General features: G+C 41.9%; 3 protein-coding genes across 7 annotated transcripts; 2 read left to right on the plus strand and 1 right to left on the minus strand.

Moving 5' to 3' along the window:
- Positions 1–486: 486 nt before the first annotated feature.
- On the minus strand, positions 487–6,063 carry LOC106928349 (uncharacterized). 2 transcript variants are annotated; one of them, XM_015004562.2, is made up of 5 exons: positions 5,854–6,063; positions 5,125–5,447; positions 3,926–4,209; positions 2,255–2,366; positions 487–2,139 (listed from the first exon to the last, which is right to left on the minus strand). In XM_015004562.2, the coding sequence occupies exons 2-5, from the start codon at positions 5,423–5,425 to the stop codon at positions 1,118–1,120; spliced, it is 1,719 nt and encodes a 572-aa protein (XP_014860048.2). In that variant the 5' UTR covers positions 5,426–5,447; positions 5,854–6,063; the 3' UTR covers positions 487–1,117. The 2 variants fall into 2 exon arrangements, with proteins under 2 accessions (XP_014860048.2, XP_014860049.2); XM_015004563.2 differs by lacking the exon at positions 5,854–6,063 and adding an exon at positions 5,527–5,837.
- A 939-nt stretch (positions 6,064–7,002) lies between these two features.
- mif (macrophage migration inhibitory factor) lies at positions 7,003–8,118 on the plus strand. The gene is made up of 3 exons (XM_015004592.2): positions 7,003–7,208; positions 7,570–7,742; positions 7,829–8,118. Exons 1-3 carry the CDS (start codon positions 7,101–7,103, stop codon positions 7,893–7,895), a joined length of 348 nt encoding a protein of 115 aa, XP_014860078.1. The 5' UTR covers positions 7,003–7,100; the 3' UTR covers positions 7,896–8,118.
- Positions 8,119–9,256: 1,138 nt separating this feature from the next.
- On the plus strand, positions 9,257–13,724 carry LOC106928355 (uncharacterized). 4 transcript variants are annotated; one of them, XM_015004570.2, is made up of 5 exons: positions 9,257–9,385; positions 10,438–10,802; positions 10,928–11,079; positions 11,477–11,534; positions 11,990–13,724. In XM_015004570.2, exons 2-5 carry the CDS (start codon positions 10,493–10,495, stop codon positions 12,790–12,792), a joined length of 1,323 nt encoding a protein of 440 aa, XP_014860056.2. In that variant the 5' UTR covers positions 9,257–9,385; positions 10,438–10,492; the 3' UTR covers positions 12,793–13,724. The 4 variants fall into 4 exon arrangements, with proteins under 4 accessions (XP_014860056.2, XP_014860057.2, XP_014860058.2 ...); XM_015004571.2 differs by having other exon boundaries at positions 10,928–11,052; XM_015004572.2 differs by having other exon boundaries at positions 10,928–10,995.
- Positions 13,725–13,818: the final 94 nt, after the last annotated feature.

A 13,818-nucleotide genomic window follows, 5' to 3' on the forward strand; every position in this document is an offset into this window, starting at 1 on the left:
AACAGATGAAAATAAAAAATGATATAGGAAAATGTGTTGCTTAGTTGTGCAGTAATTGAGCGCAGATGCTTACACGCATTTCAGGTTTGTTAACCTTTTTGGATTAGTTATCTTTTTACTTTTTTCAATAAAAAAAATTAGGTTAATTTTTATGCCATGCAATTCACATAAACAATAAAGCAGGGAAATGAAGTGGTGACATTAGAATGCAGCATAATTTAATAGATGAAGATTTTATCATAAAACGAGGGAAACCACCTATTTTGGTTGATCATCCGGGGCACCCTGCACACTCTCGACTAAAAATGTCACCACAGAGAGCAGTAGGAAAAGACAAAGTGGCGCCACCTAATGGACAAACGTGTTCATCTCATCTAGCTCAGCTTCTGAACTTCAGCTTTTGATTCTACCGGCTATGCAGCGCCCTCTACAGGCTCTCCTCATCATCTCATTATGAACCTTAAAATAAAGCCAGGCGTGCGATGGTTTAGGATGAATCGAAATGTTTAATTTTGTAACAGAGAGCAAAACACAAAGATACAAAATACAAAGCTTACAAAACTGTCAGTTGTATTGGTAGGAAGAGAACGGGGCTTTAGTACAAGTGAATTATTGCTAGAAAATAAGAAAAATTCACAATGTAGTCTTGCTCATAAATAAGTTCAGGTTTTACACGTTTCCACAGAAAATGGCAGAAGCTTTATTTTTCCTGGAACAAAATGAGTTTTAGTGTTGATTTCTTGCCAGCAAAAATCACCCACATGTGCACTTGTAACCTCAAAGATAACCATCGTCACATTCGTCAGCTGACTTCTACGACAGAGTACCAGGGGCACGCTAAGAAAGTATGAATATTACAAGAATAAAGTCAGAATATTGTGAGAATAAAGTCACAGTATTGCGAGAATAAAGTCGTACAAGTGGAATCAATACGAGAATAAAGCCATAACATTCCAACTTTATTCTCATATTGTTACAACTTAATTCTCAAAATAGTCCGTAATATTATGACTTTATTCTCACATTATTTGATTAAGTTTTATTCGTGTAATGACCCCAATACTCCGTGGTAAACCTCAACTTTCTCCAGAGTTTCTCCGTTCTTCACGAGGCGTTTCTAGAAGCACTGATGGTTCTTCAGCTGCTCGATGTCAAAGAAGCTCCTCCCACAGTTGGAGCACTGCAGCGGCGTCTTCTCGCTGCTGTGTATCAGCTGGTGTCTCTTTAAATACTCCACGCGGCTGAAGCGCTTCCCGCAGGCCTCGCAGCCGTATGGACGTTCCCCCGTGTGGATCCGCTGGTGCCGCTCCAGGTTGCCAAGGCGACTGAAGCAGCGCCCACACTGCGGGCAGCGGTGCGGTCTCTCGCCCGTGTGCACCAGGTGATGGCGCTCCAGCGAGCGCGAGTGCGTGAAGCGTTTCCCGCAGATCTCGCAGCAGTGCGGCCGCTCGGCGGCGCAGGCGCACTCGTGGTTCTTGAGGGCCCAGGCGTGGCTGAAGGTGTTGCCACAGTGGGCGCAGGGGAAGAGGCCCACCTCCTCTCCGCTGCCCTGCAAATGGGCGCCGCCTAGTGGACAGGGGTGCTCGTCTAGCTCCGCCTCCAAAGTGAAGCCTCCTCCACACTGTGGACAGAAGTGCAGCAGATCTCCTCCGCCCTCCTCCTCTCCGCTCTCCTCCACGCTGCCAGGAGCGGACGGATGGGGCAGCTGTTCTGGCTCTGCCTGCTCCACAGCGCCCTCTGCAGGCGTTACAGCGGCACAGTCGACCTCTCTCAGCTTCTTCGACCAGCCTAGCTTCAGCTCCGCTCCGTCAACGCCTCCAGCCCTCGCAGGGTCCTTCACTCCGGCTTCCTCCCTCTGCAGAGCAGGAGGCGGAGGATCCAGCTCTCCCTCCTGCTCCAGCCCGTCCAGTCCGATGTACTTCGGCGCCACGCTCCTCTCGCTGCCTTGCACCACCTCTGCGTCACGCTGTGACGCCGACCTGGACGCCTGCTCACGGCCTCTCTCAGCTCTCAGCGCAGACTCCAGGCCTCGAAGCTCGTCCATCGTCATGCCCCCGTCTGCCGGTTCGGAGCGTTTCAGGGCCCAGTCCTCCTCTTCCTCTACTTTCTGATGAAGAGTTGAGGGGCAATCTGAAAGGCCTTCAGGACAGACACAGAGCGAGGGAGAAGAGCGGTTGCGTGAGGAATGATTTTCACTTTCTTTTAAGATTTTCTATCTTGCCCTGCCTCAGTCGGAGCGTCCGGGGCTCATTACCTTCACTCTGGGGTTTGGAGCCAGTGAGGAGGTTCTGGTTGGGCGGATTCATCTTCAACGCCTCCTTTATGAGCCTCAGAGACGCAGGCTGATAGCCCTCCGTTTGAGAAAACTGCAGAGTTAGAAAGCAAACAGCTGAGTCATGGAGAGAGAGTTTATAAATCAGATCAAATTGTTCACATTTAACATTCACAATGTCGAAATATCAAATATGGTGCTGCTGTTTGGAACTACACCAAAATGGAAGATCTCATTTCTGTCTTTTTTTTTTTTTTAACTTCAGTTCAGTTTTTTAAACATTTTCAATATAACCCAATTAATCAAGACAAATAAATGGGTTTACTACTAACAGACAATCTATGCTTTGATTCTTGTTCTTAATGATCAGATGAAAGCCAAGCTATGGCTGCCGTTTAGTTAAATTTGCTTTAGGACATAATGTATCATCAGAGGTTTGAAAGGGACAGAACGCATTAGACAAACTGGAAGAATTAACTCACCTAAATAACAGCAAACCTTAAACTCATGTCATACAGTCTGAAATACACCAAAAATGAAAAGTGGATGGTTTCTGGGGAGCAACAACTTCATATAATTTAAAAAAGAAAACAAGAAAAGTTCATCCCTGAGAAGAGGAGAAATAGACTGAGCATCACAATAAGCATCTACTTCTGTCATTGGTGTAGTGATGCAGTTTGTTTTTAAACGGTTGTTAGTGGAAATACACAGTGAAAAATTTATTATTCAAGTACAAAATGGCTTCTAAATTTAAGAGCAGGAGAAGCATCAGCTTTACACGTACAGGCCTTCTGAAAAGAGGATAAAATAATAATAAATAAAAAAATCTGAAAAGTGTGGCATGGATTTTTATTCACCCACCTTGTGTCAGTGGTTTATAGATCCACCTGTTGCAGTAATTACAGTGCAGCACAGTCTTGGTGTTTATGTCTCCCAGTTTTGCACTCTTTGTTCATTTTTCTTGTAAACTGTCTCTTGCTCAGTCAGACTGGATGGAGAGCCTCTCTTTATATTAATTTTCAGATCTTAGCATGGCAATGATATTATTTCATGCGGATGAACTCTAGAGGCAATCAGTTCCACTGGGTTTTATTTAGGGGCAGCAGAGCAGCTTAATTCATGCGTCATGTAAAAGCTTGTAGTCGTGACATAAGGCAATGAAAATTCATCACTTAAAATGTCATCTCTATTCCATGCTAACTTCTTCATTTATCAGCTGCCAGTTCGTGATTGTGCGATGGATTTTTATCTCTTTGGTGCATTTTTTTATTTTTTTTTGCTCAACACTGTAAGACTAAGCTCAGATGAAAACATACCACTTGGTTATGTGTTTGCATAGCAAAACACTTCATACAGCTGCCAGAATTATTATAAAAAGCTTTGCTGTACTTGAGAGTTGAAGATTTCCACTCAAGAGGGAAGTCTAGCAGCTTAAAAAAAAAAAAAAAAAATCAAATCAACAGCGTTCTCTTTATCGCCAACATCTCTGCTATGATTTGTTGGTGGAGAGATGCAAGCGAACCTCTCATCACCTCTCCTCATTATCTCTCCGTCAACATTCCTACTCGGTCTACGTGAAGCTGCCGAGCAACACGGTGATGCTGCGCCACCTTCTCCTCCTACTCCTCCGCCGAGAAAGCCCGTCTCCCTCACCTCCTCTTTGATGTTGGCGTTCTCCTCCCCCTCGCCGCTGAGGCTGCCCTCCCCGTCCTCGTCATCCTCCATCTCTCCCTCGTCTTCCTCATCTCGGGGGAACTGGACGAGGTACGCCTCCCTGGCCTCCTTCCCCCCTCTTCCTCCTGCTCCCGTTACTAAGCCTAAAGCCCCTCCAGCTCCTCCTCCCCCATCACCACCTCCTCCTCCTCCTCCTTCCTCCCACACACCTCCAGGCCATCCTTTGCCGTGGACCGCTGCTGGGACCTTTTTCAGCTTGCCTCCTGCAGAGAGGGGAGGGCGGCGGAGGAAGGTGTGGAGACAGAGGGCACAGGGAGACAGACGATGAAATATGAGGGGGAGAGAGACGAGTGGGAGGAGATGATTGGAAGGCAAAAAATGAAGGATGAAGGAGAGACGAGGGGAAAGACGTGGAGGAGGAAGATGGGGAAAGGAGTCAAACAGAGGTTGGGGTGAAGGAGAGAAGAAATCAACCAGGGGGAGGAGTAAGCATGATGAACAAGTGAGGAGAGGGGGCGTAGAAGGACACACAGGAGAGGGGGAAGGAGTGGGAAAAAAAAAAAACATGTGACAGAAATGACAGAGGAGAGGACGAAGCGGAGTTGTTGAGAAGGAGGTGACATGTTGAAGGAGAGGATGAAAAGTGGAAAAAAAAAGAGAAGAGAAGTTGAGTGTGTAATTATGGAGGGCGGTGGAGAGAGAAGCAGGAGAGGAAAGGAGGCGGGGGAGTATATATGTGTGTGTGTGTGTGCGTGTGTGTGTGTAACGTGATCAAGGAAAGAAACAGAGCAGGAGGAGGAGGAGATGGGGGGAGGAGAGCGGAAGGAGGAGCAGGAATGGGAGGGAGGGAGACAGAAGGAGAGGAGCAAGGCAGGAAGGGAGGGAGCAGAAGGAAAGAGGAGTGGGAGGGCCAGAATGCAGTGCAAAGAGAGGAGAGGAGAGGGGGAGGCGAAGGATGGAGGGAAAGATCATGAAGAGGAGGCGGAGGAGGAAGGGAGAGAGATCAGCTCTAGCCAGATGGTTTCCAACAAAACAAGAGTGTCAGTGTCTGCAGAGCAAGATTAAAGCTTTTTTTTCCCCCACTTAAAACACACAAATGCAGATACATCTTTGATGGAAATAACAGACATGCGAGTCACTGTGGTAAAGTCTTCAACCACTCACATCAAAACACTTACGGGCAACGTCAACTTTCCGCTTCTGCCGCCCTCCCACCTCCTCGCCTGCATTCGGGCCGGCGTTGCGGCGGCTGGCCGCCCAGCCCATCCCGTACTTGCGCTCCGTCCTCAGCTTGCTCTCGGTGAGCTTGAGCCGCAGCTTGAGAGCCTCGTTCTCCTTCCTGTTGAGGGACAGCTCCACCAGATAGTCGTTCACGGTCTCCTGGAAGAGCTTGCTGATCTCGCACACCGACGCGCGGATCAGGCTATCCATGACGGCCGTCAGATGCGTCTCAAAGGCGCTCACCGACTCCTCCATCATCTTGACTCGGCGAGCTGTGGATCTGATCAACACTCGGCATTAATTAACTGATGACTGCGTTAACAAAGGTTTACAAACTGGATCCTGGAAGTTGATCATACCTAATCGATTACAGATGTAGGGAATCACCTCGGTAGCCGTTAATTTAAGTTAGCTAGCTGCTGCTATATTTTAATCAACTGTTCAATCTCAGAGGACTCAGTATATATGTACTTACCACACCTGTAGCAATTTAATTACACTATAGCCCCTCCATTCAGCCCTTTATAACCGTAACCACGGTGATATATCAGTTTCATTCACACCAAACGAAAAATCTTCGTCAATTTCGCTTGTTAGTAAACTCTCTAATATGTCAGAATGTTTAAGTGGAACGCAGGAGGGTTTCCAGTGCTAGCATCAAGGCTAGTTTAGCTCTTCATACGCACCTTCTGCAGACGATACCCAAGTTTTAACTTAGCAGACGTAAAATTAAAACACACAGTGTGGTTTTACAGGTTTCACTAGGCGAGTAAGTCATGGGAAGCGGTTACAAAAGGAAGCGCAATCCAACTTTCAGCCCTCTCCTTCTCCCTGCCTCCTGCTGCTGCTGCTGCTGACACTGTTTTCCTCCTCGGCTCCCTCAGCACTGCTTATGATGCCTGCCCACTACCGTAATTACTCTACTATGACGTTCAGGCGCAACTTAAAAATGCTCATCCTCAATTTGTGCTGAAATGCTTTTAATTGCAGGACAGTTGGTGTCCATTAACACATGGTCTTATCTCAGAAAATAATTTATTATGAAATCAGGCACAAACACGGGTTTCTTATTATTTACTTAGTCTTTAATTCTATATGACGCACCAGACTAACTAACTAACTAACTAACTAACTAACTAACTAACTAACTAACTAACTAACTAACTAACTAACTAACTAACTAACTAACTAACTATTAAATTGAAAATCGGGACATTATGGGTAAAGTTTCTTAAATTGACTCGACAACCCACCCAGATGGTTAAATAGAATATTTATTGAACCTGGCATCTTGCCTAAAATAGATAACGAACACGTTGGAGCCACGCAAAAATAATCGTCTTGTTCTCGATTTTAAAGGCAATAAGTGTAGAAAGAATGAAAACAAACATATTAAGCAATTAAAATTATATTAAAATTTTATAATTTTAAAGGTAGGTAAAATGATTAAAAAGTTAATCATTCAAACAGATTAACTTTTTGAATGAAAGTCTGCGAAAACCAAGGCATATGAACATCCTCTTGCTGTGACTTTGTAGCAAACGTTCAAGATTAAAAACAATGTCGTTCTGTTATATTTGGAGATTACTGAGAGAGTATGAAATTAGTTGGTTAGTTTATTTGTCGTCTATTTTCAAGGATCTGTTTAAAATATTTATTTTTGTCCGCTCCAGCATATAAATATTTTTACAACAATAAATAAATTATGCAAGACAAACACCAGAATGAACCGAAATACGTTCACGTCACTCCCTCTTGGAGTGATAGGTCTTCCAGGATGATAGGAGGCGCTATGAACGATTTCTGACGTTGTTGCCGGCCGAAACTACAAAAGAGAAAGAGGAAATTCTCTTCTCTTCTTCCTTGTGTGAGCAGAAGGAGAGGGACACATCTGCAGCAGCCCCAGCAGTGGAGAAAATACACGACAATAATCATGCCGATGCTCGTGGTGAACACCAACGTGGCTAAAAGCGACGTCCCTGCGGCTCTGCTGTCCGAAGCCACGGAGGACCTGGCCAAGGCGATAGGCAAACCCGTGCAGGTAGGCCTGGGGTCACTCGGTTCTGCAGAATCAATGTGGACCTCGTGTTGTTCATATGGATCAGTTTTATTTGTGCTGTTATGATCATTTCATGTTTCAAATTTACTGAAATACAGTTGCATTTAATCTGCTATGAGAGCAGATCCTTGTGAAACTACGTAAACATGGCCTGGACTGAGCGTTGATGAATAATAAACCTAAGAGGACGATTTATTTGTGGCAACTTTAATAAAGTAAAAGTACAAAGACGTCAACGGGACCAAAATGGATATCCTAAATTTTTAACAAGTTAACTTTTTTGTATCTGACTGGATTTTTTTCTTTTTTTTTTCCTGTTTTGCGTTTGTCTTACATGTACCAGTACATTGCTGTGCACATCAACCCTGACCAAATGATGATGTTTGGAGGAAAGGGAGACCCCTGCGCCCTCTGTTCCCTCCACAGCATCGGCAAGATCGGCGGCTCTCACAACAAGCAGTATTCAAAACTGCTGTGCGGACTGCTCAACAAACACCTGAGCATAGCGCCTGACAGGTAATGAATACACAACGGCTGCTTCATGGGACATGTAACGCTGAGATCAACTCTTGTTAACTTGTTTCTCCCTGTGTCTGTCTCAGGATTTACATTAACTTTGTGGACATGGATGCAGCAAATGTGGGCTGGAACAATACTACCTTTGGCTGACATGGAGGTCAACTTTCTAAAACAGAAGATCATTCCAGCTTTTTCCTACTTTACATAGTCAAAAGCGATGCAATGGATAATAAAGGCAGTCAGAGGTACAGACTAGAACAGTCAGAATACTGTGGAGCTTGTCCAAGAAGCACTTAACCTGACTCTTTTGCTTTGCACTATTCCTTTTCCATTCAAAAATAAATAAATAAAAATCCTGTGGGTCATGGATGAAGCCATGTTTTCTTTGGTTGTCTTATTACTTGCAAAAAGTTAATGTGTTTAAGCTAGTTTAATCTTTTTTGGCACAACACAGACACTGTAGAATCACAATAAGAGAAGAACACCAACAAAAAGTACTGTTGAGATGAAAAAATAGGGGCATACATCACAGATTACAAATTCAGACAAAAAATATATGCAAACATACTAAATTCCACAGTTAAAATAAAGGACTAAGCCATACATGATAAATGTAGTAATTTAAACTAATTGTGCATAAAGCTAAGTATATATTAACATGTATACACTTAGGTTGATTATAAATACAAACCATATTGTAATATTTACTCTAAAGACATTTTCTATATTTAAAACTTTGAAGAGACAAGGATTGGAACGCAATTTATGTATTTTTTTTTCCATAATTTGTTCCCTAATAATGAATGAAATTTTTAACTGTTTTATATGAAACATTAGGAAGTTTATTTTAATTATCTATTTTGTAATTTGACATAACTAAATGGAAAATGGTTACAAAAACAAATCTCTAAAGATGATCCAAGACCTTTTCATTGCAAAACTGCATTGCACTTGTTTCTTGTACGATTATTGAATGGGTTATTAGATGTGAATATTCTGTGTTCATTGAACATTTGCATTTCTAAATTTGTCTAGCAGGAAGAGTAAGCATATAAAAATAATTTTAAAAAGTATAAGGGAGAAATGCCTGTTTAGAAATGCTGCATTTTAAAGTGTCCAATTAGCAAAATTAAAAGAAAGCAGTCGCATGAATATATATTTAACACATGTTGAATTTTAAATTCTTAATCTAAATTTCCACATGTTTTATGTTAGATCTTGGATAGGATAGGAAGTAATTATCATACAATTTTTGATCTTTTGTTAACATGTTTAACGGTAAGGTAACATTTGTAGAACTCTTTAGAACTTATCTTTAGTTACGTAAAAAAAAAAGCATGTGTAGGAATTTTTTTAAGGTTTGTACCTCTGCAATGTGCCTAACCGGCTTTTCATGGGTTGAAATGATGAATTACGATGTACATTAAATGCAGCAACGGATGCGTCTGCAACGTAAGATGCTGTGATTGGTTAATGGTAACACATTAACCAATCACAAGGTACCTTATGGCTCTGTGAACTACAGAGACCAGAGCTACGACGTCATTGCGATAGTCGGCGGGAAAAGTCCGTTTGGTTTGTGGTACCGTCACCTTCCATACGTTCTCTCCGTTTTAGTAACAAAAAAAGCCATCTCCCAGGTGAGCCAAGGTTGATCTCAAATGCAGCTGGTGTCCAAATACTGTTTCTTGAATGCTTGTGGTGTTACTTTGATAGCTATCAGGAATACGCTAAGGCTAGGTCTCTTCTCCCTAGGCCACGTCGCTAGGCGTGTCAGATTGTCAGCATATGAAGTTTATCTTGTAGCATTGCGGTAGCATTGATATGAGGCGTTTACGAGTCGAAGAAAACTAACGGAGTAAATCACGAAATGCTTTACATTCTTGTCGGGGATTGTGAGGGGAAAATGGCGGATGAGGATATCACCGGATATCACTTCCTCATTAGCTTGGCAAAGTAACCAGTGGCTCTTACTTTTTACTGCTGATGTTATAACAATATCCGATTTCTGATCAGAAGCCTTTTTAGTCAACATGGTGGGTTCCTCACCATGTGAGTCTGGTGCCTCTCGTTAACAAGTGTTATTTTAAATACATTATATCATCTGAAGTACGCTGAATACGTGCGTTGGGGTATTTTATTATTGTTATTGTATTGGTGAATAAAAGCAGACCTAAAACTAATGCAAAACCTACAGATAAAAATCTTAAAGTGAAATCTAAAGTTTTATAAGCGATAAACATTATTACTAGCATATTATCTTAGTAAGATTATATGACCATAACTTTGTTGCACTGACAACGACCTACCGGATTTGTTTGTTAATTTACTCAATGATATAGACCACATTATCTAAACGTATCAATAGTTAGACTCTCATGAAATAACAGCAAAACCTAAGTTGTTTATTAAAAATTAAATGAATATTTTGCTTAATTTTGGAAAACAAACTTCTTTAAAACTAAATATGCGGATTCAGTATTGTGTGTGAAATTGGATATTGCCTTATGATAAATAACCCTTTTGTAAAATGGCATCTTCCTGTACTTAATCCTGGTACATGGAGCTAAAAGTATAAAATTAAAACTTTTTTGTTGGCATGCAAAGCGTGATTTTATCATAGGTGGAAAACGGCGTGTGTTTTGTTGACGACTGTAATCTGATCATGTTTCTCTTGTGTTTAACCAATAAGGACTTCGGCAACGTCTCGCTCGCTCTGAAGGAGCTGCTGCAGGTCGTCGTCCATCATGTCTGACAGTCTGATGCGAGGCGTCCGGGTCCAGCTGACCACAACGATGGACTCCGTTTTGAGGACGGCCGTGTTTGAAGTCATGAGGATCTTAGAAAGCGCACTGTATAACCATAAGATGGAGATGGCGCAGAAGGGAGAAGAGATTGCTCAACTCAAAATAAAGCTACAAGCTGCAGAGCTAAAGCTTAAAGACTTTGAGATGAGCAGTCAGAGAAGAGCAGAGACGACTGAAACCCAATCAAAGCCAAAAGTTGTTCCAGTTGCCCCAGAACAGCCTGTCACAGTTCCTGAGATTGATGTTGAAGGTATAGTGGGTTGTTTATTTGATTTCAAGTAATACGCCGCTGTATTAGAAAGCTGTGTAAGGAACATAACTCCACATCTTACTACTGTGGGGTTAAACATGCTTAGTGTGTCTGTTTGTGCGCAGTGCCCGATGACTGGTGTGCTCCACTGGGCTGTGATACGTCGAACAGACAAGAGGAGGGTTGTCCCAGCGTAAGACTGCGCCAGTTTTCCATACGCCTGTTTCCTGTTCCTCTTGTTAAGCACGAGGTGTGTAGATGGATCTGGGAAGTTCAGGTGATGGCGAATGGTTGTTCAATAACACAAACCGCGGGGGCTGAGCGATCAGATCTGTAACCTGCTGATATGAGCTAATTGTTATGGTGCCACATCCCACAGTGGGCTTGTTGCTTAAGAGGCCACTGGGCGATCTTTCAGTGTGACCCCGGACAGATTTCTGTCAGACAGCTTAACCAATGATGAAATCCAGAAGTAAAGTAGAAGTGAAAACCAGTGAGCCCAGGATGGATGGTGGTGCCAGATCTGAACATGTTGAGACTTAATCTGATTGTTTGATCCTTGTTAAGCCTTTCATTTTCTTCACTCTTTTTCTGTTGAGGTTTTTTTTTTTTTTTTTTTTTTTTTACAACATTTTACAGATGTAACTTGTATATCTTTATTTTTCTATTTTTAGGAGAACAACAATGTCATCAACGTACAGAAATCTCCAGTCGGCAGGAGATCAAAAAGAAGTAAGTTGTGTTATGGACCATTTTGGTCATTCTCTGATGCCTTCAGGATGTTTTCCGTTCATTTTTGGCTCTTTTATAGACACCTTCATAAAAATGATCAGGGTTTCTCTACAAGGTTGAAAAGCAAGGTGTTTCCTGTTTTACATAAATATGGAAAAACCTTCAAACAGACAAAAATCTAAGATTCCATAGATAAATTGGCGTAATAGTTCCCATTATGTCACATTTTGATTAATCCTTCTTCTGAAAATAGTGAATTACTCTAAATGTTAACATGGGGGCTGAGGGCGGTTAATGTACGTTACATTTTCCTGTTTCTCACCTCACTGTCAAAATTTCTTGCCCTTTTTTTGCTTTGTTGTTGCTAAACTACTTTGTCTCACAACACATAAGTTCAAAGGTATCAAATCACACAGTCAAATGACATTCTCCACTTGTCTGTCTGTTCCTCCCAGTCTCTGCCATGAATGAAAAGCCAAACCCGAGCCAAGACGAAAGTAAACCAGGCGGTAATCAAGCAGCTCGGCACCCGAAAATAAGTGGCGACCTCAACAAATTACTCCATGGTCTCAGCAAGGACTACTGCGACCTCAGCGGTTTGGACCGGCTTCGGAAAAGACGAACGAGTGAGGAAACTTTAACAGACAATGACAAAAAAGAGAAGAAAGACGAAGAAGATTCGTTAAAGCACGAAGAGAAAAATCAGAGGAAATCCAAATACATTTGCAAGACTTGCTACAAGGTGTTGGACACAAAAAAAGACCTGCGTGCACATGAGCGTTTCCAGAAGAAGTGCAAAGGCTGCCTGAAGGCCTTCTGCTTCCAAAATGATGTGAAATGCCATAAGAGAGTTTGTGCAGAGTACAAGAAGTCGATGAAAGAAAAACGCAGACTACAAGGGAACAAGACTCCCGTAAAAAAAAAAGCACTCGACTCCAGCAAAGCGGAGGGGATCGGGAGAAAGGAAATCACACAGTCTTCTGCTGACAAAAAAAAACCCTCCACCCGAAAGTTCGCGTGCAAAAAGTGCAGCTACAAGACTAACTCCAGAAAAAAATTTAGACGACACAAAATGTGTCACAGCAAGAAGATGCAAACTTCGCCCGTATGTCTAGAGATCCTTGATGAGAAAAAGGAATTCGATGTACACGAGAAGAAGCAGGTCAGCAACCAAAATGGAGACCTGGGATGGACTGAGCCCTTAGAAGATGTTGACGAAGATGGAGGATTAAAACGCGGTGAGAAAATGCAAGAATGAAGGCCGCTGAGGGTGATGAGTGATGTACGTTTTGTTTTTTACCAGCCTGAGTGCTTAAGAAGAAGGGCAGGAAGACTGCAACAGGAATAGCGGCTGTCCTCGCTGAAAGCCGTAATTTACACCCACTGTGTTTTGTTAGTTTTACTTCAGAATTGGAAACGAACAGCTCCAAATATTGTATTTCTTAAAACCATTTCAGTCAAAACAAGAAGCCAAAGTAGCTTCGTTTTTTTGTTTTTTTTTCTCAAATCACAGGTAAGAGTATAAGACAAGATGGGTTTCGTCCACCAAAAGCAAGTAGTCACCTCAATGTCTTGTTTTCTCTGACTAAAATTAGACTGACGAAGGCAGATGTATCCTCAGAAAGTGAAAACTCTTGAGAGGGAAACTATAAACTTGCTAGGTGATCGTCGAGTAAGTCAAAGGTGCTTCATCACTTTGTGAGAAATATGATCCAAGCCAAAAATGTGCATTTTTTCCCCCTCTGTTTTGCTTGTTGTTGTTTTTTTTTTTTTTATAAATACGAAGGTCCAGTCTCTCCAAGTATTTGTTTGCATTTGATACAGTTGTAAAGTACCTAAGATGTATTATATGATGTTCTTGAAAGCTGGATCATTATAGCTCTCTGGTGTCAATTACATTGGTTCAACAGATTTAATTTAATTTTTAAAAATGGGTTTACTTTTCAGGATTGATTTGAGCTTAGCAATCATGTTTAGTTTTTGTTCATTTTTAACATTTAAGAATAATATTGAATTATTTTACTTAAATGTTGACAGTATTGAATTTGACAGTAAAATACCTTTATTTAATGGAGGCTTACAGTGCTTCCTGATGTCCCTTTATTTGATTTTAATTTCATGCTGCTGTTCTGAAATAAAGCAAACTTTGTAGTTCTGAAATAAAGCAAACTTTGTAGTTTTTCACTGCTACTGTTTTGATTTTTTTCCCCTTAAACGCTGACTTGTTCTTCCCCATAGAATTAATATGGGATAAATTTATATTTGAAATCTAAAATAGTTGGAT

The sequence above is a fragment of the Poecilia mexicana genome, unplaced genomic scaffold (genome assembly GCF_051168715.1).
Source record: "Poecilia mexicana isolate PSO_F unplaced genomic scaffold, ASM5116871v1 scaffold_10, whole genome shotgun sequence".
In the NCBI taxonomy this organism is placed as follows: Eukaryota; Metazoa; Chordata; class Actinopteri; order Cyprinodontiformes; family Poeciliidae; genus Poecilia; species Poecilia mexicana.

Coding starts and splice junctions, on each gene's coding strand:
- mif (XM_015004592.2), top strand. CDS start 7,101: ATGCCGATGCTCGTGGTGAACACCAACGTGGCTAAAAGCGACGTCCCT. Junction 7,209..7,569: donor CGATAGGCAAACCCGTGCAG/GTAGGCCTGGGG, acceptor TACATGTACCAG/TACATTGCTGTGCACATCAA. Junction 7,743..7,828: donor CTGAGCATAGCGCCTGACAG/GTAATGAATACA, acceptor TGTCTGTCTCAG/GATTTACATTAACTTTGTGG.
- LOC106928349 (XM_015004562.2), bottom strand. CDS start 5,425: ATGATGGAGGAGTCGGTGAGCGCCTTTGAGACGCATCTGACGGCCGTC. Junction 4,210..5,124: donor GCGGAAAGTTGACGTTGCCC/GTAAGTGTTTTG, acceptor CCCTCTCTGCAG/GAGGCAAGCTGAAAAAGGTC. Junction 2,367..3,925: donor ACGCCAACATCAAAGAGGAG/GTGAGGGAGACG, acceptor CTAACTCTGCAG/TTTTCTCAAACGGAGGGCTA.
- LOC106928355 (XM_015004570.2), top strand. CDS start 10,493: ATGTCTGACAGTCTGATGCGAGGCGTCCGGGTCCAGCTGACCACAACG. Junction 10,803..10,927: donor TCCTGAGATTGATGTTGAAG/GTATAGTGGGTT, acceptor GTTTGTGCGCAG/TGCCCGATGACTGGTGTGCT. Junction 11,535..11,989: donor CGGCAGGAGATCAAAAAGAA/GTAAGTTGTGTT, acceptor TGTTCCTCCCAG/TCTCTGCCATGAATGAAAAG.